Source organism: Salmo salar, chromosome 09 (assembly GCF_965601325.2).
Source record: "Salmo salar chromosome 09, fSalSal1, whole genome shotgun sequence".
Classification (NCBI taxonomy): domain Eukaryota; kingdom Metazoa; phylum Chordata; class Actinopteri; order Salmoniformes; family Salmonidae; genus Salmo; species Salmo salar.
This window is the reverse complement of record NC_138299.1, coordinates 21,114,987-21,138,116: the sequence shown is the minus strand read 5'-3', so window position 1 is coordinate 21,138,116 and position 23,130 is coordinate 21,114,987. Positions and strand designations below refer to the sequence as shown.

At 41.1% G+C, this 23,130-nt stretch overlaps 2 protein-coding genes and 1 pseudogene across 3 annotated transcripts in view; 2 read left to right on the top strand and 1 right to left on the bottom strand.

Moving 5' to 3' along the window:
* LOC106610835 (KATNB1-like protein 1) overlaps nucleotides 1-4,020 on the top strand; it is a 69,862-nt gene extending 65,842 nt beyond the window's left edge. For both annotated transcript variants that reach the window (XM_082955657.1, XM_014210451.3), the window contains exons 2-10: nucleotides 6-132; nucleotides 298-335; nucleotides 826-1,093; nucleotides 1,226-1,341; nucleotides 1,432-1,482; nucleotides 1,570-1,665; nucleotides 1,746-1,844; nucleotides 1,954-2,047; nucleotides 2,146-4,020. In XM_082955657.1, coding sequence (XP_082811783.1) covers nucleotides 13-132; nucleotides 298-335; nucleotides 826-1,093; nucleotides 1,226-1,341; nucleotides 1,432-1,482; nucleotides 1,570-1,665; nucleotides 1,746-1,844; nucleotides 1,954-2,047; nucleotides 2,146-2,178 — 915 coding nt within the window. In that variant the 5' untranslated portion in view covers nucleotides 6-12 and the 3' untranslated portion in view covers nucleotides 2,179-4,020. The remainder of the gene's footprint in view (nucleotides 1-5; nucleotides 133-297; nucleotides 336-825; nucleotides 1,094-1,225; nucleotides 1,342-1,431; nucleotides 1,483-1,569; nucleotides 1,666-1,745; nucleotides 1,845-1,953; nucleotides 2,048-2,145) is intronic.
* Nucleotides 4,021-11,312: 7,292 nt separating this feature from the next.
* On the top strand, nucleotides 11,313-12,740 carry LOC123744618 (fibrinogen-like protein 1-like protein; annotated as a pseudogene).
* Nucleotides 12,741-14,040: 1,300 nt separating this feature from the next.
* LOC106610907 (muscarinic acetylcholine receptor M5-like) lies at nucleotides 14,041-16,070 on the bottom strand. Its single transcript, XM_014210572.3, has one exon. It carries the CDS (start codon nucleotides 15,986-15,988, stop codon nucleotides 14,405-14,407), a length of 1,584 nt encoding a protein of 527 aa, XP_014066047.2. The 5' UTR covers nucleotides 15,989-16,070; the 3' UTR covers nucleotides 14,041-14,404.
* Nucleotides 16,071-23,130: the final 7,060 nt, after the last annotated feature.

Sequence of the window (23,130 nt, the reverse complement as noted above, 5' to 3'; positions counted from 1 at the left end):
TCCAGGATATTGATGATGGACTCGGAGGAGCCCGAGGAGCATGATAGTGACGAGGGAGAATATCAAAGCCTTGAAGAGCAGGACATGGTCCAGTACAGAGTATGCTACTCTCATCCAAAGTACACCAAGGAGGTAAGTTTCGGCAGGGAGGGGTTATGATTCTTCTCAATTGCAGTCTATTATATTACTGTAACAACACATTATAGACATTATAGAACTGTATCAAAAATGTTTTGGTAACACCTCCATACAATTCATTGAAATTGACTTTGTAATATGTCTTTCTTTACCTTTTAGTTGGATTTCTGTAAAAAGGAAGACGTTAAGAAGAAGAGGTAGGTTTTTGCCTTTTCCAAAAGTACGGGTTTAAAGGGGCAATCTGCCATTGCTACATTCATCTTTGTATGTATAAATTAATGATACTATGGATTCTTGAATAGTATAACTTATTTTTGCCTCATGAGCTTAGTTCAACTATTTTACCGCATCAGAACCAAATATAAGCTTGTCTTACTCCAATGTTTGTAAACAAAGAAAATGTAACAAACACTATATAGCCTCAAAACATGGTTATAACTATAATTTTGATATCATGAAAGGTTAGTCATTGCATCCGTAGCTCTATGAATTTGAGAGTGGTTAAATTTCTCCAGCCCCATCCTGCTTTTTACCAAAACAGGGGCGGGGGGATGGTTCAACTGCTGATTGCCACTAATGAAATCTCCAACTGGAACAGCGTACACGACTTTTTTCATTGTTTCATATCATTTATGATTGAGTGTAGTATTTCTGAGTATTCAGCCATATTTCTGTTTCATACTGTAGATGTCCGGCAGGTCGTTCAGGGAACAACCCTGGGAGACAGAAGCGGGTTGTGTCGTGTAAGAGGAAGACCCACCATCTCAATATCTGTCGAAGGAAGCAGCCAGCCACATGGAAAACTTATGATGTGGCCAACAAGGAGAACGAAATGGCCTGTGTGCAGGACATGGAAGAGATATTCTATATGGACCCATGGGAGTTTCCACTCACTGTCCCTCATCCTAACAAGACTGATGAGGCTGGTTCAAAAAACAGTGACTACTTCACAGAGGTGTGAAATATCAGTAGTGTATTATATTTGTCTAATGTCTTTGGGGTGGGTTGTCTCATTATCTTATCATCGTGAAATGCTTGTTGTCACAAATATTTGAATGTATTCCACCACCACTCTGCTGTTTTTCAGTTGTCAAAAGACCACAACACAATGACAGAGGTGCTCTTTGGAAGAAATCTGAGACTGAGTGTAGCTTTGACCCTGTGGCAAAGAAATGTTGGAGAACTGCTTACGTATTTTTTAAGGTACAGTAGAACTTGTCAAGATTGAAATATCTGAGGCTTTATTGACACAAAGTTGTGATTGTATAATAGCAAAGCGCTTTTCTCCCTCAGGATCCAAGACACTGGTGTGTTTGTTGATTTTCTTCCAGTGATAACAAAAAGGTACATTTCTCATTTTATTTTTAGGGGTAAAAAGCAATGATTACAATTGAAGTTTCATGACATTTATTTTCTATCTTTCACCGATAGCCTTGATGGTGAGTCAGAGTCACCCAGCGTTTCCATTGGCTGTTGTGTTGACCTTTTCCCCCTAGTGAAAAAGGTCCTCACTACTCCATATGAAGAGTGAGTACCACTGTTAATGACACACTTTTCATTACAAATTCTTGAAAATCCAACTAAACTAATCCCATGTTGTCTTGCAGGCACCTGGTAGCTGGTTTACGATTGGTACAATCAGTATTAAGACATTGGTGGCCAGAGCTCTCAGCAAGTGGAGGAACTGACACACATTCTATGGATGGGTATGTTGACTCAACATGCCGACTGGAAGCTATGGAGATGTGTATTCTTTGTGGAGCAGGCACGCCCCATGTGTAACTAAAACTTCTCTGTTTTTAATGATCATTGCAGAAATATCCAAGTGTTCAAACAGCAGCTAAAGGAGTTTTGGAACCAGGAGCCTCATTTGAGTTCAGTTCCAGGAAGTGCAGGTGAAATAGCAAAGGTGGGTTCTAATTTACGGTACATGGTCATTTCAATATATCTAAGACAAGTGCAAATAGTGTTAGTGAAATTTCTGTTATCTTCGTTCTTGTTTCCTAGGTTATAGACTATTACCTGTTACAATTGCCCTGATCGCAATGGTGGCCCATGCCAAGCTCCAGTCCAGTCCTGATGACTTGTCATTGTAAAGTTGGAAACCACATACGAACACAATAGACTTGTGATACAATGATCTGCACTACTTGACTTTTGATGTGGGGAAAAGCATTACCAGATTAATTTGAGGGCTCCTAAACAGTGCCCAAAGAGTGCCTGCTGAAGAGTGCCAGAGAGCCACTCCAGACAATGATTGTTCCTTGTTATTTTTTAAGAATTTTAATTACAATTTGAGATGACCAACCTTTGTCCAAAATTGCTAACATGACTTCACCTCACTAAATTTCAATGGTATGAAATTAATCCAAAGGATGAAAGTGTGTGCAATTGATTGGTTACAGTAGAGAACCAATTGAAGTTGTGTTGGATGAATTAAAATGGTACTTGAAATTGTTTTATTGTAAATTAATACATTATTTTGAAATGAAAATGCCAGTAATGTTATGTGACACCTTTGTGTTCAGCCAGGCAGTTATTTTTCAGAGTGGAATGGTTGGCTGTTGGTTGATGGAGTCGGAGAGAAAGGGTAGAGAGAGGGAGTACACTGAGTGGTGAGAGAGAAGAGATGAGTCTCAGTGGGAGCATGTTGGCCAGTGCCGACAGCTCCAGAGTGACTGTCAGCCAGGTAGCAGTACAGCACAATGAGTTATTAGCAACCGCCACTGCCCCGAAAGCAAAGCTGAGGTTTTCATGTATTTTTAGTCAGGCTATACTGAAATACTCCAAGCCCTAGTTAGAGCCGAACTAGGGCTGAGAGTATAACTACGTTTTTATTTGTCAGGTCACATGGTTAGGAAAGATTCCTTCCGCTATTCATAAGGTACTTGTATGTGTTGTCTTAGTGCAGAGGTCCTCCAAAATAATGAAGAAATGTGTTTCAATTGTGAGAGCAAAATTGCAAGATTACGTTATAATACTTTTATTGCATCAAATGGTTGTTCTATTCAACAGAATAGAGTATTCTTATCTATTGTGTGTGTGTTCTACTGAGGATGGGCCTCTGGGAGATAACACTGACAGGAGATTTACGTGCAGGTGACTGTATCATAACCTTCCCAGACAAATTGCTAGAATGCTTAGAAAATGTGTTGGTGGTTGAAATAGGAGACAGTGCTGAGTTTCTTGGAAGGAGGCTGAGCCAGTGCTATAGCAGCTGGTCATGTGCAGGAACCCATACAATGAGTTATTGCTTTTATGCTTCTTGGTTTATGTAGAATATATGCATTTTTGACATGTGAATGAATGTTCTTAAATCTTGTAATTTTCTTTTAAGTTGAGAGGACTCTCGAAATGGGGGAATGCGAGAGCAAAGTTGCAAGATCACGTTATAATACTTTTATTGCATCAAATGGTTGTTTCATTCAACAGAATAGAGTATTCTTAACTATTGTATGTGTGTTCTACTGAGGATGGGCCTCTGGGAGATAAAACTGCCAGGAGATTTACGATGTCTTTTGGGTGATAAAACCTAAAGAGCATTCTAGAGCATGGATTAATGTTTTTGTTCTATACCGTACCAGGGAGAGATGGTTCCAGTTTGGAGTCGGAGTGACAGACACTGGTCTGTACAATGAAAACTGTTGACACAGCAGATACTGTCTGCTATGTATTATAGGTATCTTTCATACAAATCTTAACCTTGTGACCCATTCTATATATCTGTTGTTCGTCATGTCGGTTGAAAGGGGTGTATGTTGGCAATAAAAGACCTTTGTACTTTTGTCTCGGGGCTCTCAAGGAATCATCAGAGACGGTGATTCGTCGACCAGCCATCGCTATTGCAAAGCTCTCACTAATAAAGATTCAGTTTAAGTATAACTGACTTGTGTGATACATTTGTCTCTCCTCATTTGATAATACAGAAATTAACCACCACACAATTCACTGTGTATTTAATCATCACAAAGATAAGTTGTTTAGGCCTTATCATTTTGGTGCTTTGGTTAGGACATCATTATGGTGCTTTGTTTAGGATTTATCATTATGGTGCTTTGTTTAGGACTTTATAGTTGTAGATCATCTATCTTTGTAATTTTTTTTTTTTTAATCACAAATAGCTTTAAAATATAGTGAATTTTAAAAGATGTTTTTTTTGTTGTTCCACTTGATCAACTAAAACAAACTGACGTTGCAACACCAAGACAAAGGTTGCAATCTCTTCTTCTCCAGAGTGGAGGAAGTGTTTGGAAGGTGAGATATGAGGTAACCATCCCACTTGACACAGATAAGTGAAGGCTGGCTTTAACCCTTGGTGTTTCCTATTGTGACATGAAGGAAGCTTAGGCTGAAGTCCAGTCGTGACTGGCCTGTAGAGGCTGTGTGGAAAGGACTGCACCTCCGTGGACTCTGGGTCTATGGTTGGCAGCCTGATTAGCCTTGTTTGCTCTCTCTCTCTCTACCCTTCTCTCTCCGTTTAGTGCTATCAAAGTACAGTGTACTGTATGTTTGACAGCTTATGGTCACAGAGCTCAGCACACACAGGCAGTGGTGCAGTAACAGTGAAGGTAAGGGTGTTCATCCGTTACAGTTCAGTAAGTTTCATTGTTACTAAAGTAGGATTTCTAGTCATTGAATGCAGTGGACTGTTGTGCTATGAACTGTGACAGGAGTAGAATTACAGATTTCTGTCCATGTATGAAAATTGATAATTATCTCTTGAATGGGTGTAGTAAAATTGTTTGAGAAATTATGCATTGCCACTCTGTGAATCCACATGTCTGTTCACCATGAAGGAACATCCAGTTAGAAGAGTTTTGGGACATAGCCAGTGGCATTGCCAGCAGCATACCACCCTGCATCCCACTGCTGGCGTGCAGGGTTGGTCCTGGTCATTCCCTGGATGGGAGACCAGATGCTGCTGGAAGCGGTGTTGGAGGGCCAGTAGGAGGCACTCTTTCCTCTGGTCTAAATAATATCCCAATGCCCCAGGGCAGTGATTGGGGACACTGCCCTGTGTAGGGTGCCGTCTTTCGGATGGGACGTTAAACGGGTGTCCTGACTCTCTGAGGTAATTAAAGATCCCATGGCACTTATCGTAAAAGTAGGGGTGTTAACCCCGGTGTCCTGGCTAAATTCCCAGCTGTCCTTCATACCATCATAGCCACCTAATCAACCCCAGCTTACAATTGGCTCATTCATCCCCCTCCTCTCCCCTGTAACTATTCCCCAGGTCGTTGCTGTAAATGAGAATGTGTTCTCAGTCAACTTACCTGGTAAAATAACGGTAAAATAAAAAATAAAAAATAAAAAAATAATTAGCAGTAGCACTGGGGATCAGTCTGATGGGAGTACACACTGAATCCCTGGTAGCTGAAAACACACGTCTCCTGACCTCTGAAGAGCACAAGGTGGTCCTCAACCAGGGAATTAATGGTATGGACATTCATGTAATGTCATTACTAACAAAATGTAGAGATGGATTCTACAGTGAAACGTGTGGCTGTATCTGTAGCAGACTTGGGTTCAAATATGTGTATTTGATTATTTGATATTTAAATACTTCTGTGCATTTCAATATTATCAAATAATGTGGTCTAAATCGACTACAGCTATTGGAAGTATTTGAAAGTACTTTCAAACAATTTTCTATAAAAAGCCTAATATTTGAAAATATTTTCAAGTACTTATTTCCAAATACATTATTTCAAATACAAAACAGACCTGGGTTGAAATGCATGGGAGTATTTATTTATATTCGAAAATACAATGCGTATTTGAAGAGTTTCCGTCCAAAACGCTATATATCCATTTTGGTAAAACAGATTATATTGTTTAAAGAACTTATGAAAGAGGTTGGTATGTTTTTTCACCATCTAATCATGCCATGGGGTTGTTCAATGACAGACGGATGTATTTGTTTGAAATCATGATTTGATTGGTTTCATTTCAAAGACAAATAATCTTACATCCGCAGCTTTAAGTAGTATCGCTAGGTGTTGCACAGTCAAATGTGGCAAATAACTACACAAAGAAATGTACAAATTATACATTTCTGACATCAACATTTAAAAAATATATACACAGTACCAGTCAAAAGTTTGGTCACACCGACTCATTCAAGGGTTTTTCTCATTCAAGGGTGAAGACATCAAAACTATGAAATAAGACATATGGAATCATGTAGTAACCAAAAAGGTGTTAAACAAATCAAAATGTATTTTATATTTGAGATTCTTCAAAGTAGCCACCATTTGCCTTGATGACAGCTTTGCACACTCTTGGCATTCTCTCAACCAGCTCCATGAGGAATGATTTTTCAATAGTCTTGAAGGAGTTCCCACATATGCTGAGCACTTGTTGGCTGATTTTCTTTCACTCTGCGGTACAACTCATCCCAAACCATCTCAATTGAGTTGAGGTTGGGTGATTGTGGAGGCCAGGTCATCTGATGCAGCACTCCATCACTCTCCTTCTTGGTCAAATAGCCCTTACCCACCCTGGAGGTGTGTTTTGGGTCATTGTCCTGTTGAAAAACAAAGGATTGTCCCACTAAGTGCAAACCAGATGGGATGCGTATTGCTGCAGAATGCTGTGGTAGCCATGCTGGTTAAGTGTGCCTTGAATTCTAAATAAATCACAGACAGTGTCACCAGCAAAGCACCCCCACACCCTCACACCTCCTCCTCCACGCTTCATGGTGGGAACCACACATGAGATCATCCGTTCACCTACTCTGCGTCTCACAAAGACATGACGGTTGGAACCAAAAATCTCAAATTTGGACTCATCAGACTAAAGGACAGATTTCCACTCGTCTAATGTCCATTGCTCGTGTTTCTTGGCCCAAGCAAGTCTCTTTTTCTTATTGGTGTCCTTTAGTAGTGGTTTCCTTGCAGCAATTTGAACATGAAGGCCTGATTCACACAATCTCCTTTGAACAGTTGATGTTGAGATGTGTCTGTTACTTGAACTCTGTGAAGCATGTATGTGGGCTGCAATCTAAGGTGCCGTTAACTCTGTTTACAACCCCTACCTTGTCATAACACAACTGATTGGCTCAAACGCATTTAAGAAGGAAAGAAATTCCACTAATTAATTTTGAACAAAGCACACCTGTTACTTGAAATGCATTCCAGGTGACCACCTCATGAAGCTGGTTGAGAGAATGCCAAGAGTGTGCAAAGCTGTCAACAAGGCAAAGAGTGGCTACTTTGAAGAATCTCAAAGTAATATGAGATCTGTATGTAAAATATTTGCATTTGACATTTTAGTAATTTAGCAGAGGCTCTTATCCAGAGCTACTTACAGTAAGTGCATTCATCTTAAGATAGCTAGGTGAGATAACCACATATCACAGTCAAATATACAGGATACGAAAATTCCATTCCAAATAAACAATGGATAGACAATCACTAGTGAAAGTCTACACACCCCTTGCATATTCTTCACATTTTGCTGCCTTATAACTCAACCTAAGTGATTAAATTCTCAAAGTGAAAGAAAAATGATTGAACATTTTCCAAATTACTAAGAAATACAAAATGAGGATGCATTGATTGCGTATGTCTTCACACCCTAGAGATAATATTAGGTGGAAGTACCTTTAGCAGCCATTACAGCTGTGAATCATTTTGAATACGATTCTAAAATCCTTACATAACTCTTAGGGAAACATACAGTGCATTGAGAAAGTATTCAGACCCCTTGACTTTTCCACATTTTGTTACGTTACAGCCTTATTTTAAAATGGATTAAATACATTTTTTCCTCATCAAATGACACACAATACCCCATAATGACAAAGCAAAAACGTTTTTTAGACATTTTTGCAAATGTATTAAAAATAAAAAACAGAAATACCTTATTTACGTAAGTATTCAGACCCTTTACTCAGTACTTTGTTCAAGCACCTTTGGCAGCGATTACAGCCTCAAGTCTTCTTAGGTATTGAAATATGTAATGTACAGTGCCTTCGGAAAGTATTCAGACCCCTTGACTTTTTTGTGTTACAGCCTTCTTCTAAAATTGATTAAATAGTTTTTTTTCCTATACCTTTGAATGACAAAGCAAAAACCGTTTTATAGACATTTTTAGCTAATAAAATGTAAAAAATTTAAAAAATCACATCCCATTTACATAAGTATTCAGACCCTTTACTCAGTACTTTGTTGAAGCACCCGTCACGACTTCCACCGAAGGTGGCTCCTCTCCCTGTTCGGGCGGCGCTCGGCGGTCGTCGTCGCCGGTCTACTAGCTGCCACCGATCCTTTTTCTTTTTCGTTTAGTCATGTCTGTTTTGATTGTTCACCTGTGTCTAGTTTAGGTTGTTTAGTTGGTGTATTTATCTCGCCCTACCCCTTTTGTTTCGTGCAGGTTTGTTTGCGTTTTCCTGTCTTTGGTTTTGTGTGGCGTATAGTTTGTTCATTTTTTAACAGGTGTTTTTTCCTAGACTATGTTCTGGATGAACTGTTAATAAATATGCCTTCTCCGTATGTACTCCTCTCCTGCGCCTGACTTCTACACCCACCTGTCCTAGAGAGATTTGACAGCACTTTTGGCAGCAATTACAGCGTTGAGTCTTGGGTATGACGCTACAAGCTTGGCACGTCTGTATTTGGGGGGTTTCTCCCATTCTTCTCTGCAGATCCTCAAGCTCTGTCAAGTTGGATGGGGAGCATCATTATTTTTGCTTTGTCATTATGGGGTATTGTGTGTAGATTGATAAGGGGGGGGGGGGGGGACTATTTAATCAATTTTAGAATAAGGCTGTAACTTATCAAAATGTGGAAAAAGTAAAGGGGTCAGAATACTTTCCGAAAGCACTGTGTGTCCATTGTTATTTGAAAATTGCTCAAGCTCAGTAAATTTGGTTTGGAATCATTGATGGACAGCAATATTGAAACCAGTTTTTTATGCAGATTTAAGTTAGGACAGAGACTGGACCATTCAGGAACAATCAACAACTCCTGAAAAGCCATTCTGGTGTGTCTTTTGCATTAAAATTTGTGTAATTGTCCCGCAGAAAACTCTATCCCAGGGTTAGGTTTTCAGAAGACTGAGGCGTGTTTCCTTTGATCTTTTTACCTGGGCTCTGCTCCTTTCACATTTATTTTCATCCTAACAAACTCCCTAGTCCCTGCAGATGACAAGCATACCCATAACATGATGCTTTCACCACAATACTTGAAAATACAAAGGGATCAACAACATTGCATTCATTCCACATTACAGGCCTGTATGATAAAGTGAAAAGGAAGCCTGTGTTAAAAAATCCACCTCAGATCATACATTCTGTTTTAAACAAGGCCGTTAAGTAAAACTGCAAGACAACATGGCAAAAACATTCACTTTTTGGCCTAAATTAAAAAACGACAGGTTTGGGTCAAATCCAATACAACACAACACAGTGAAACCCTCTGTATTTTCAAGTATTGTAGTGGCAGCATCATGTTATGGGTATGCTTGTCTTCGGCAGGGACTGGGGAGTTTGTCTGGATCAAAATAAATATGAAAGGAGGAAAGCCCAGGTAAAAAGATAAAGAAAAACCCGCCACAGTCTTCTGAAAATCTAACCCTGGGATAGCTGTTCATTTTCAGCGAGACAATGACACACATTTTTATGCCAAAGACACACCAGAATGGCTTTCCAAGAGGTGTTGAGTGTTCCTGAGTGGTCTAGTCTAAGTCCTGCTTGAAATTCAGAGACAAGGTTTGAATATTACTGTCCATCAATGATTCCCAACCAAATTGAATGAGCTTGAGTTATTCTGACAAAAACAATGGACATATGTTGCCCTAATAATTATGCAAAATTTGTAGAATATTATTCAAAATTATTCACAGCTGTAATGGCTGCCAAAGGTGCTTCCACCAAGTATTAACTCTGGGGTGTGAAGACTTACACAATCAAGACATCTTTGTTATTTTATTGTTAATTAATTTAGACATTTTCTCTAACTTTCTTTCACTTTGAATATGTGGAGTAGGTTTTGTAGATCTATAGGGAAAACAATTCCATCCTTTAATTGTCCATCCTTTAATCATTTTATTTAGATTTACCTTTAAGGCAGCAAAATGTGAAGACTGTGCAAGGAGTGAATAGACTTTCACTAGGCACTGTATAGCATTTTGCAACAAAAAACAAAAAACATTTCAATATTTCAAATCTATGAATAAAGCATCTGAACAGTACTATTTTACACTCACACAAGAAGGCAATCATAAGCAATCATTTCTGATGAAAAAACACCAATATGAAAAATGTGTGTATATAGCATTTTGGAACTGTGTATTTCCAAATACATTCCTACACTACTTGTGTTTAAAAATAATAATAATCAAAATACTTACTTCCAAATACCTTAAATAGTCTGATCTGTAGTTGTCATGTATCATTTCAGGGGGATTTAATTTGGGCTTTACATTTTATTGATTGAGAAGGGCTTTACTTCTCTGATGATGTAGAATGAGAAGCCCTACTGTATGTGTGGGCTATGTGTGGTAATTTTAAGTCTTATATCTTTGCTGATAGACAAACAAGTTTTGTTTTGAGTCTCCATTATTCTGGAGATAGTTCAAATGCCAAAGTCTAGACCGAATGACTTATTGACCCTTCTGCATCATCGTTTCTATACACTTGTTACACGTTTCACATTTGTTATCTGCTAATAAGAGCAATAGTGTATCGTTGTGACACACTTCTGTCATACTAAACAGCTGAGAAATTATGTTAGAGCATTGATGTTTGATGACACGTTGAAATCCCATGTGTGTTGGAACTGCCAATTGCCATGAGGATTAGTCCAACGCTGAAAAGACAGGGAGTGGCAGTTTAAAGGGATACCTCGGGATTTTGTCAATGAAGCCCTTTATCTACTTCCTCAGAGTCAGATGAACTCGTGGATACCATTTTTAGCCTTCCCTGTAGCTCAGTTGGTAGAGCATGGTGTTTGCAACACCAGGGTTGTGGGTTCGATTCCCACGGGGGGCCAGCACAGAAAAAAAAATGTATGAAATTGTATGAAATGTATGCATTCACTACTGTAAGTCGCTCTGGATAAGAGCGTCTGCTAAATGACTAAAATGTAAATGTAAAATGTCTCTAAGTCTGCATCCTGTATGAAGAAAGTTAGAGGTAGTTTTGGGTGCCAATGCTAATTAGGATTAGCGCAATGTCTGTAAGTCTATGGTATCTACTAGCATGCTAGCAGTTGCCATAGACTTCCAGTCATTGCGCAAACACTAGTTAGAAACTTCCTTCAAACTGCATGCAGACATAAAAATCTACCAGTTCATCTGTGTCTGGGGAAGTAGATAAAGGGCTTAATTTCCAAAATCCTGAAGTAGCCCTTTAATCATCATCATAGTACCTTGAAAAGGTGTAAGTAATGCTTCGAAAAAGCAATCCAGATTATCTGCTTTGATTTATTCAGCTTGACCTCATGTTACCCATCAACTCTTTGTACTGTGGGTGTTAATTCAGTTAGTTGCTATTTCACCCTGCAGAGTACCCCAGATACTGTTATGAGATGTTGATGGGTTCAGGGGTTCAGGTCAGAGTTGGAGTCTACCTGATTCAGTCTGGTGACTACCCCATCCTGGCCTACTGCACCATACAAGAGGGTAGTTGGACCTTAGTACAGGACATCACGGTCAACAGCAGCGTGGACTTCAACTGCACCTGTGTCGAATACAAGCAGGGTTCCTGACTGGTGACCACTGGCTGGGGAACGAACTCCTCCACCACCTCCCCCAAGGGCCTGGATGCTACAAGCTGTTTGTCAAGCTAGTGAACAAAGATTACCATCACCAAGATGGGCGAGTATGTCCTTTTTATGGTGGAGGAAGAGCGGTCTGGGTTCAGGCTGCATCTTGGTCTGTTCCAGGGCTCTGCCTTAGACGCTCTCACCCAAGACACAGAGAAATACCTGCATGACAACCAGAGGTTTACCACCATGGACCGAGACAACGACAACTACTTCCAGAACTGTGCCGAACTGAAGTTTTGGGGTGTGGCAGGAGGGGGCTGGAGGTATGATGCCTGTGCTGGAGCCAACCTAAACCGCAGGAACGTCATGTACTGGCAGAAGGACTGCAACAAGGACCACCTGTATAAGTACGCCTGGATGATGGTAAAACCCTCGGACACAGTGATGGTTGTCAACACTGGGGACTGTAGGAAGAATGAACTGTGAGTGTTGTCTAGAGATTAGGTTGATCAATACCATAGGTGTCACGCCCTGATCTGTTTCACATGTCCTTGTGCTTGTCTCCACCCCCCTCCAGGTGTCGCCCATCTTCCCCATTATCCCCTGGGTATTTATACCTGTGTTTTCTGTCTGTCTGTTGCCAGTTCGTCTTGTTTGTTCAAGCCTACCAGCGGTTTGTCTCAGCTCCTGCTTTTCCCTAGTCTCTCTTTTTCTCGTCCTGCTGCTTTTTGACCTTTGCCTGTCCTGACTCTGTACCTGACCACTGCCTGTCTCTAACCCAGAGCCTGCCTGCTGTCCTGTACCTTGGCCTCTGCTCTGGATTATCGACCCCTGCCTGCCTTGACCTGTCATTTGCCTGCCCCTGTGGTTACAATAAACATTGTTACTTCACACAGTCTGCACTTGGGTCTTACCTTGATTCCTGATAATATGCGGTTGTACTTATGCAGTGGTTCTCAAAACATTGTTTACGTAATAGAGACAGTTCAACACGTTTAATTCAGAAATACACAGAGACAAAAATACTGTAATATACTTGTCACAATTTTTTTTAAGTAATAAAAAATCTATTGTTAAGTCTCCTCCTCGACCTTCTCCCCCAAAATTGCAAGTGCAGTTTTTTTGTAGTCTAAATGATCACCGATACAAAACATTTTGTGGTCATGATATGATAGCTTATTACACGTGTAATACAACATTTGCAGTATTTTTACTCACTCACCCAATATCACTGAACGAATAACCTATGTATGTGTTGGTTGTTGGTAGAAAAAACAATATGTACTGAATAAAATAAGATTCTATACAGTACATTTACAGTAGATTTTCTTATGATCAATTGCAAGTAGTACTCAGCGATGTCATTATTATTCTTTTTTATGTTATTTCTATCAATGGGTAGATGAGAATGATACAGTCCAATACGGAATGACCAAAACAAAGGCCTGTATCCTGAGGACAGATGGACGTTAAACAGATTGTAATGAATACATGACACAGAACAGTGCATGAATCAAACCCTGCTCTCCCCCTGAATGTAAATGTGTAGAGAGCTGTCACTGTGCTAAGTGAATTATAGTGACCCTGGGCAGATGAAATCACTCCCTGATAAGATTTCATCCTTGGGTCTTAACCGTCAAACAAAGAGGTACCCACTAATTCTTATCTGAACTTGATGACGTCACAATGACTTGGGTGCAGTGAGATCAGAACAACAAAAACCTGTACACCAAAAAAAGTATATATACCACCCCCAAAAGGGCACTTGGCGAGTGGGAGGGCAAAGGGGCAGGTGGGACGGCACAGGTAGAACCCTATCTGTGCACTTGCCTGGTCAGGTGTATACTTTATGCGGAAGTGTCCCATGAACTATAGCATAAAATCACGTTTTATGAAATTTATGTGCACTTTAAAGCTGCTGAGTCGATAATAAAAGTAATAGTTATATAGAAGAATTTGATACTGAAACCTCAGCATTTACTTTAATCAAATCTCTTCCCCTGTGTTTCTGTGCTGTCTTGCTTCATTTGGACTGTGTGTTTGCGCTTGTGGAAAGATTGGCTGTTGAAGGTTTTATTGTTTGTATCTGACTAAAGTGAATGCCACACGTGAACAAGGCTTTGATGAGTGTACAATTATTTGTTATCCAGCTCGCTTTAAAACCAAGTCAAAAACTGTGATAGCCCTTAAAGCAAACACAATGTAGTCTAACATAATACCTATAAAACAATCAGATTTTTTTTTTTTTTTAATAAAATATCTCTCACTTTTTTGTGCATGTCGGGTTATTTTTTTAAAAATATTTTCATATTCAATGATGTATTGGTGTACAGTGTCAACATTTTCGGCAAAGCACTTTTGTATTTCTTGTGAGCAGTAAGCAAAATACTGATTAAAGAACAATACCACGAACAAACTAGTCTTGTCTCTAACTTTTGTACATTTGACACACCCTACCTGTAGGCATAATTCAAGTACCAAACAGAAATATGTCCATGTGTATCTGAGTCATATAGTCTTCATACTTGTTCCCCTGGAAGGACAGAGTGAATGGCTCAAGTTAGTTTGCTGCTCACTACAGGGTTTTGCCCGAACCAGTAGAGTTTCTCTTCCACTCTCTTCTTCTTCCACTGACAAAGCAGCAGCATGCGAAAGGTCTTCTGAAAGGTCTTGTTGCAGAGCGCGTAGCACATGGGGTTGACTGTGCTGTTGACATAGCACAGCCAGTAGCCCAGGTGCCAGAGAGACACAGGGATACAGTCAGAGCAGAAGGTGGAGATGAGCACCATGATGTTGTATGGTGTCCACGTCAGGATAAAGGCCAGCAGGATGGCACTGAGAGTCTGGGCAGCCTTCCTCTCCTTGATCAGCACCATCCTCTTTCTCTTGGTCAGCTGGATCTTCAGAGTTGCATCTATTGGCTTGCAGGAAGTAGTGGAGGGTGGGGCACTCATGGAGTCTGCTGAGGAGAAAGATGATGGGACCATGTTGGTGTCCCCGTTCTTGCTCTGCTGGGCACCACTGGAAGTATCTTTGGGAACTGGTTTAAACTTGTAGGACACACACTTCTTGCTCTTATGGGAGTTGGTCTTGGGAGGGGTGTGGAAGAAGTTGTCCTCGTAACTGCTGAGCTGCTCATTCTCACAGCCCTCTGCACCCATGCTCGGCCCACATGACTGGTTTCGGTAGGTGGGCTGGAAGACCCCCGGGGACATGGGCCGCTCTTCGTCCTCCGAGGAGGCATAGCTGTTGAAGGTGGTCAGCTGGTCGCTCTTGCACCACTCGTTGTTGGTGGCAGCGGCTGATTTGGCTGCGTGGCTCCTGTTGGAGGAGGACCAGGAGGCCCGGGTTCTGTCCCGGGAGGCAGAGCTGAGCTGGTTGCAGTTGAAGCAGGATCTGATTATGGTTTTCTGGGGCTTGGTGGTACCAGCGTCTGTGGAACTGTTGATGCCCTGGAGCTCAGCGAGGTCCTTTGTGCGACGCTCCGTCTCCTTGTAGATCCGACAGTAAAGGATGGTCATGATGGACACAGGGATGTAAAACGCAGCAATGGCTGTCCCAAATGTTATCACTGGCTCAGAGAAGAACTGGATCTGACACTGCCTCTCAGGGACTGTCCTTTTCCCCACAAAATACTGCCAACACAGTATGGGAGGGGCCCACAGGATGAGGGACACCAGCCAGGCCATGCCTATCATGACCCCAGCCCGTTTGGGGGTGCGCTTGGCTCTATAGGTCAGAGGTCGGGTGATAGAGAAGTACCGGTCAAAACTGATGACCAGCAGGTTCATCACTGATGCATTACTAGCCACGTAGTCCAAAGCCAACCAGAGGTCACAGGCGATACTCCCCAGTGCCCAGTATCCCATCAGTATGTAGGAGGTGTAGAGGTTCATAGAGAACACACCTATAATGAGGTCAGCTACAGCCAAACTCAGCAGATAGTAGTTGTTGACTGTCTTCAGCTGGCTGTTTACCTTAAACGACAGCATCACTAGGATGTTGCCCACTATCGTAATCAGGCTCACGATGGCCGACACAGTTGCTATGGTTATGACCTCCCATAGACTGTGTGTGGCAAGGTGGATGTCAGTCGCATTGCCATTTCTAGATGAGTTCTGTATTCCTTCACTTTCCATGTTGTTTCTCTCACGTTGTCCTTATTGTGGTATCAGTGGTATGACTATGAGAGAGTAGTCTGTCGGGTGCACCATCTTGAGTAGGATATCCTGAAAAGAAGAAATAATAAAGAGAGTTAATAAAATAACAAATGCAGTTTAGAGGTGATCTCCTGATGCAAACTCAAAACTCCATGTAAATGAATGAGTAGCGCCACAAGAGCCACTAGCCACTAGCCACTAGATGGCAGTAATAATCAACAATCATCAGCATGTGAGTTAGTAGGTAGGGCACCAATGCTTACACTGGCCAAAGATGGGGACCATGCACCTTGAAAAACCACTCAGTAAGACTGTTTAGGACCTCAATATAATTAACATGTGATAATAGCACCTACATGTAGTATGCATGTTCGTGCTGTGTCATATAAAAGTGTATGATTACTGCCAAAAAAAGCTAATGTAGAACAATGTCATATATTTACATTTTAGTCATTTAGCAGACGCTCTTATCCAGAGCGACTTACAGTAGTGAATGAATGCATGGCTGAACATGTTAGGGCCATTAGGTCATATAAGCACTCACGTATCCTTTGCTCTAGTTCTTGTTAATTCAGCTAGTATATATGCATAGGTGGCTGTATTGAGGTCTATTACAGACAGTTTGTTACAGTACAGAGGTACATCAGCAGACAACAAGGCTTCACAGATGAGCACACTGTTCATTTTAAGCAGTCTAGCCAAACAGCTGTGACACTTGAAATCCAGGTCATTCAAAAATGAGTCCTTTGTTCATTAATATCAGCAAGCATGTTTATTGTCTGTATTAAATGGATTTAGATGTCACAGTATTGTCTCGGTGGCTCTCTGTAACCAGGGAGATGATGAAGGGATTGCTTCTGGATGACAAAGACTGATATCAGTGGAGCTAGAGGAAATATGCTTGAGTTTTGTACTGAGGGATCAATCAACTAACAGACAAAATGAGCTGTCATTTCTGTCCCTAGAGCTTGTTTGATTTGTCTAGTGAGATGTAGGTTGTAGCAGGTGTTTGCTCTGCCTCCTGGCTGAGTTCACCCAGCTGAAAGAAGAGCAGCATCCCAGTTCGTAGGTCACTTAGCTTAGAACTCCATGTGTACCGACGGGGATTGATAAAGCACAAATTAACCTGGACCTTTGCAGTTTCTCCACACACCTTTATGTGAGATTAATCCACCTCAGATCACTATGGGGATGCTGGGGGTGCTAAATCCCAATACGTTGGCATATGTCTTTGTTTCAATGTTTCCGTACTGTTATCCTGGCTTCAGTCTCTTCACTATGCTTCTGACTGGGTTGACTGGGTTTTTAAATGTTATCGATGTCATGGCTTGTGATTAAGTAGATTGAAACTGTGCAACAAACAGACAGGCTACCTGAATTGTCCATTAGTTATTTAGCACTTCTTCTTCTTTTTTTCAATTTTCGCCTAAAATGACATACCCAAATCTAACTGCCTGTAGCTCAGACCCTGAAGCAAGGATATGGATATTCTTGGTACCATTTGAAAGGAAACACATTGAAGTTTGTGGAAATGTGAATTGAATGTAGGAGAATATAACACAATAGATCTGGTAGTAGAAAACACAAAGAAAAAAAAAACCTTTTTTTCTACCACCATCTTTGAAATGCAACAGAAAGGTCACACATCTAGCCATCACTCTGGTTGTTCCGATGGTGTCCACAAGATGGCAGCAGTGTATGTGCAAAGTTTCAGATGGATAACTTGAAGTATGAGCAACATACACGACATTTAGTGTGAAGTCACCCAGGTACATTTGGGCAAATCGTGAAGGAGACGTTTACATTCACATTACATTTTTCTGCAAGAATATCGTCAAATCTGTATACTTGGACTTTGATTTAGCTTTTTCAGTATTAGTAGCCATATTATAAGTTCAACATTTGCAAAACACCCAGTTTTCATAACTTCATAATGTCACGTTCTGACCAGTAAATGGGTTATTTGTTATTGTAGTTTGGTCAGGACGCGGCAGGGGGTGTTTGTTTTATGTGGTTCGGGGTTTGTTGGGCTATGTGTTTATGTAGAGGGGTGTTTGTTTAGAGTGTTCCGGGGTTTTTGGGTTATGTTCTAGGTTAGTGTATTTCTATGTTAGATCTAGGTTGTTTAGTTCTATGTTTAGTTAATTGGGATTGGCCTTCAATTGGAGGCAGCTGTTCCTCGTTGCCTCTGATTGAAGGTCCTATGTATGGGGGTGTGTTTGTAATGGGAATTGTGGGTAGTTGTATCCTGTTTTGTGTCTGCACCTGACAGGACTGTTAGTGTCGTTTATTGTATTTGTATACGTGATTTGTTTGTTTTCCTTCTTCAACATTAAAAAAGAAGATGAGTATACATATTCCCGCTGCGTTTTGGTCTGATCATTATGACACCCGTTACACATAACTCTCCATATTCTTATCATTTTTGTCCAAAAGGAAAAGGCTTGCTGTCGCACAAGGTTAGCAGCTACATTTTCCGAGAGATATGGGGTTTCCCGACACTCCCATAAAGCCCAGCTGATTGGCTATCTAGCTAGCTTTGTTTGACCCCGATTGGTGCTTATTTGACAAAGTTACAGTTGATGAAGTGAAGACCGCCCGCGTCATCGGCGTGCCATGGAGGCATTGCTCTCTGACCAAATTTGGTGTCCTATAGGGTATACTACACCCCTAATGATATAGTAAAGTCTGGTTACGTTCTAGGATCTCTGAGGAATACATACGAACGGGATGTGACTTGTTGACACAATGTTTAGGGTTAGATTTTCACAGATTCCTTTCTTTGCAAATTGAACAAGTGGAAATACAAAATCGATCCTGCATGCTATATGAACCTTTTTAAGATATGAAAAGGGATTTTATCTAACAAAACGACACTTCGTGTTATCTCTGGGACCCTTTGGATGATAAATCAGAGCAAGGTTTCAGAATGTAAGTACACATTTCACCTTCAGAGGTGAATTTATCATTTACATTTACATTTAAGTCATTTAGCAGACGCTCTTATCCAGAGCGACTTACAAATTGGTGCATTCACCTTATAATATCCAGTGGAACAACCACTTTACAATAGTGCATCTAAATCTTTTAAGGGGGGGTTAGAAGGATTACTTTATCCTATCCCAGGTATTCCTTAAAGAGGTGGGGTTTCAGGTGTCTCCGGAAGGTGGTGATTGACTCCGCTGTCCTGGCGTCGTGAGGGAGCTTGTTCCACCATTGGGGTGCCAGAGCAGCGAACAGTTTTGACTGGGCTGAGCGGGAACTGTGCTTCCTCAGAGGTAGGGAGGCGAGTAGGCCAGAGGTGGATGAACGCAGTGCCCTTGTTTGGGTGTAGGGCCTGATCAGAGCCTGAAGGTACGGAGGTGCCGTTCCCCTCACAGCTCCGTAGGCAAGCACCATGGTCTTGTAGCGGATGCGAGCTTCGACTGGAAGCCAGTGGAGAGAGTGGAGGTGCGGGGGTGACGTGAGAGAACTTGGTTTTGTTGTTAGGAGCTCTCCTCAAACAATAGCATGGCACTTTTTTCGCAGTAATAGCTACTGTAAATTGGACAGTGCAGATATATTAACAAGAATTTAAGCTTTAGCCGATATAAGACACTTATATGTACTGACATTTGTTGTTTCTCTAAAATCTGCGATTGTGACACAAGGCGCTGCATGATATACAACTGTCCCGTTGACGGGACGCCGATCCCTACCATGAACACTTTTTCTCCAAAGTCATCTACAGATCCTGATGAGTTTGTTATAATGCCTCGATGGGAATTGAACATGCAACCTTGGGACCGGTTCCAACCAAATGGGTTATTACAGTGTCCTAAATCTAGCCCTGGAGACAGGCACTTCAAGAACTCGTTTCAACATTCTGCCTATTTCTTCCTGCCAGGTTATTAAATTTAATGATGAACTCAGGCATATGTCAATGTAATAGCACCCTTAGAGTCTGTGGGAATGAAATAGTGATTGGAGTGATTGCTATCATTTATTCTGCCCTGTGTTTCTCGGTCACATGAAAGCAAAGTTTTTTTTCCTATCATTTCTATTTTGTTCTGGACAACACTGCAAGTAGGAAAAGAAAACCACAGCTCTAATGATGGTGAGATGAAAGAATGGTATGGTTAAAAGAAATGTGAGCAACATGTAGTGTGTCATATTTGATGTATATGTTTGACTGTGTCTACTACCATGAACATGGGTGATACTGTACATGAAAATTGGTTGAAGCTTGAAGGTATCTGGATGGTAGCATTTGTAGCGTTTGCCATTGCCAACCCGTGCCTATGTTTGAAACCATGCTCCCACTAGCTAGCCTCGCATGCCGCCTGATCTTGCCGAGCTGACATGGATGCTCGCTACATGGATATCACAGCGGTAATCAGTCGAAGCCCACTAGCACCTCTGTACAGTATTTCCGTGCTGCCATGAGCCTAAAGTACCCAATGTCCCACGTCATCTGGAGTGCTGCTGGAGAATATCCAACATGGGTAATGTTACTTTCTAGGGCTGGGACAATAATCATATAATCATCAATATTGTCTTATTATATACATTTTAGGAAGGGGGGTATTACACTTTATCTTCAAGTAGATATAGTTTACTCAACAGCAGTTTGTCATTTTTACATGAAGATGGTAACGTTGGCAGTGTCGGGGAGTAGTTGAACAAGGGGCGCAACATTCACTGGGGACGGGGGGGACATGTCCCCCACACACATTCTGAAATTTCATTTTTGTCCCCCCCAGTTTTATCATTGGAATGTGATACAAAACAAGGCAACGGTGTTCTTTAGGAACATGTGGACGCCTCCGAGTGGTTGGGTAGGCTGTTTGGAGTGTTTATCTGACTGGATAAAAAAATATATATGTCTCCCCCACTTCTAAAACCAAAGTTGCACGCCTGTTTGAGCTACTACATGTAGTTCAACTAACTTAACTACATTTTGCAGTAGCTTGGTGGTAGTTGAACTAAACTCAAATCTTGGTGGCTAATTTTCAGTAGGTAATTACTTTATTGCCATGTAGTGGTGTAGCTAACTACAGGAACTACACAACAAAAATATGGCAAGAAGTAGACAATCATTTCCTTAATTGTTTTCGGGCATGAGACCTTCCTAATCCTCACTAGAAACATTGTTTTAGTATTTAATAGGCTAAATTAAACCTTCTGTTAACATCTGATTCCAGTGTGATCTGTTCTTGCAATTTGTTATCTATGATATTTCAGATTTAGATATGATTTTTTATCACTGTTTCTTTAGTGGAGCATAACTTCTTCCAGTATGAAGTAATTGGTAGCTTCGTAAACTATATTTTCAGAGTAGCTTCCCCAATGCTGAAAGTTGGTAATCATCTTACGAGCAGAACGGCATGTTGGGAGGAGAAGCTTTTTAGAAAAAGTTCCAAATGGTCAAAATCATACGGTTTTGGGACAGGGATGTCACCAAAGCTGTGTCGTAAATGCTGTAGCTAATTTTCAAAGATACATTACAAGCTCCAAAAAAAATCGACAAAAATCGACATAATCGTCAAAGTCCTATTATTTTCCAATGTCTATTTTATTGAGAGGGGGTGAAGGTGGCATCACAGATGCTGAGTTTAGGGCATCCACCGTACAGTACCTCGTCCATGATACTTAGGATCAATGGGATCACTCAATAATAGACACCTGCTTGGTCGATCCCCTTCTCAAAACATCTCCATTATGAGATCTTTGTCCCAAAATGAATGAAACACAGTATTCATATGGTCCTCAAATACATTTTGAGTCCTGTTGTAACAATGGAAACATTTACAGTACATGTGTGCAATATCTTGCTCAACTTCTTTCCCCGTTTTAGATTGGCTGTCTCAGTATAACTATTATGATAGACTACCACCTACTCCTTTTCTGATCCTGGATATCAGAAGATCTCATCTGTTATCATCTCAGCATTGGTAGATTAATCTATGTCTCTGTCAGTTCACCTTCCAGTAGTATTTTGACCCTATTGTGACCTATAATAATAATATATGCCATTTACCAAAAGTCATACATGCATATATTTTACGTGCGGGTGGTCCTGGGAATTGAACCCATTATCCTGGCGTTGCAAGCACCATGCTCTACCAACTAAATTACAGTGACCTATCCTTCTAAGTAACTTCTCCACTCATTGGTATTCTGTTGGCACACTGTGGTAGCCTGAGGCCCACACAAATAACATTCCACTCACCACAGGGAGGCTCAGTGAACCCTTGGATCGCCCTTCAGCTTGTTACTGTGACATTTTATCACTCACATAATCGACATCACAGCACTGGAGAGCCCAGGTAGCACTTGGCAGCTGTTTTTTTCTCTGCACTGTCCTTTTAGATTCTGAACTAATCTCTCTTCTTCTCTCTCCCTTTCTATATTTTTTCTTCAATCTATCGGTCTCTCACGCTGACGCTCTCATTCGCCATGAACTGCTTGCCACGAAGAAATCCATTTTTTATTTGATCATGAGGCAAAATGGCAGACGTAATCAAGTTCAAAGTAACCTTACTGGCCTCCCTCGACAATGGTACTCTAGGTTGGCACCTCTGTCCATTTTTTACACCTAGCGAATGGGAATATGTGTGCTTGAGGAGTAAGCCCTTGTGTAGTAGACTGAGGGTCTCCAGCAAGAGCTTGTTCTCCTCTTGCAGTAAAAAGGGCTGGAGAGGTAGGCCAGGCCACTCTCTCAGTCAGCTAGTTCCATGCCAGGAAGTGGATGAATTAATTATGACTAGTATGCACAGACACTTGAGTGACGAGGCGTTCTCGAGATCAGTCTCTGACTCAAAAATGACTCTCATGCTTAAATATACACACACACACACACACACACACACACACACACACACACACACACACACACACACACACACACACACACACACACACACACACACACACACACACACACACACACACACACACACACTCAGGCAAAAATGCATGCACGTATACAGGTACACACAAACACACAAACACACAGCACGAGACACTAAATAGTAGGGCCAAAGAAAACCATTGTTCCATTCCACAAATATTTTGTAAGCAATTGAGGAGGAAGTGTAACCTGAGAAAGGCTTGAACAAAGCAAGAACTCACAACTTCCA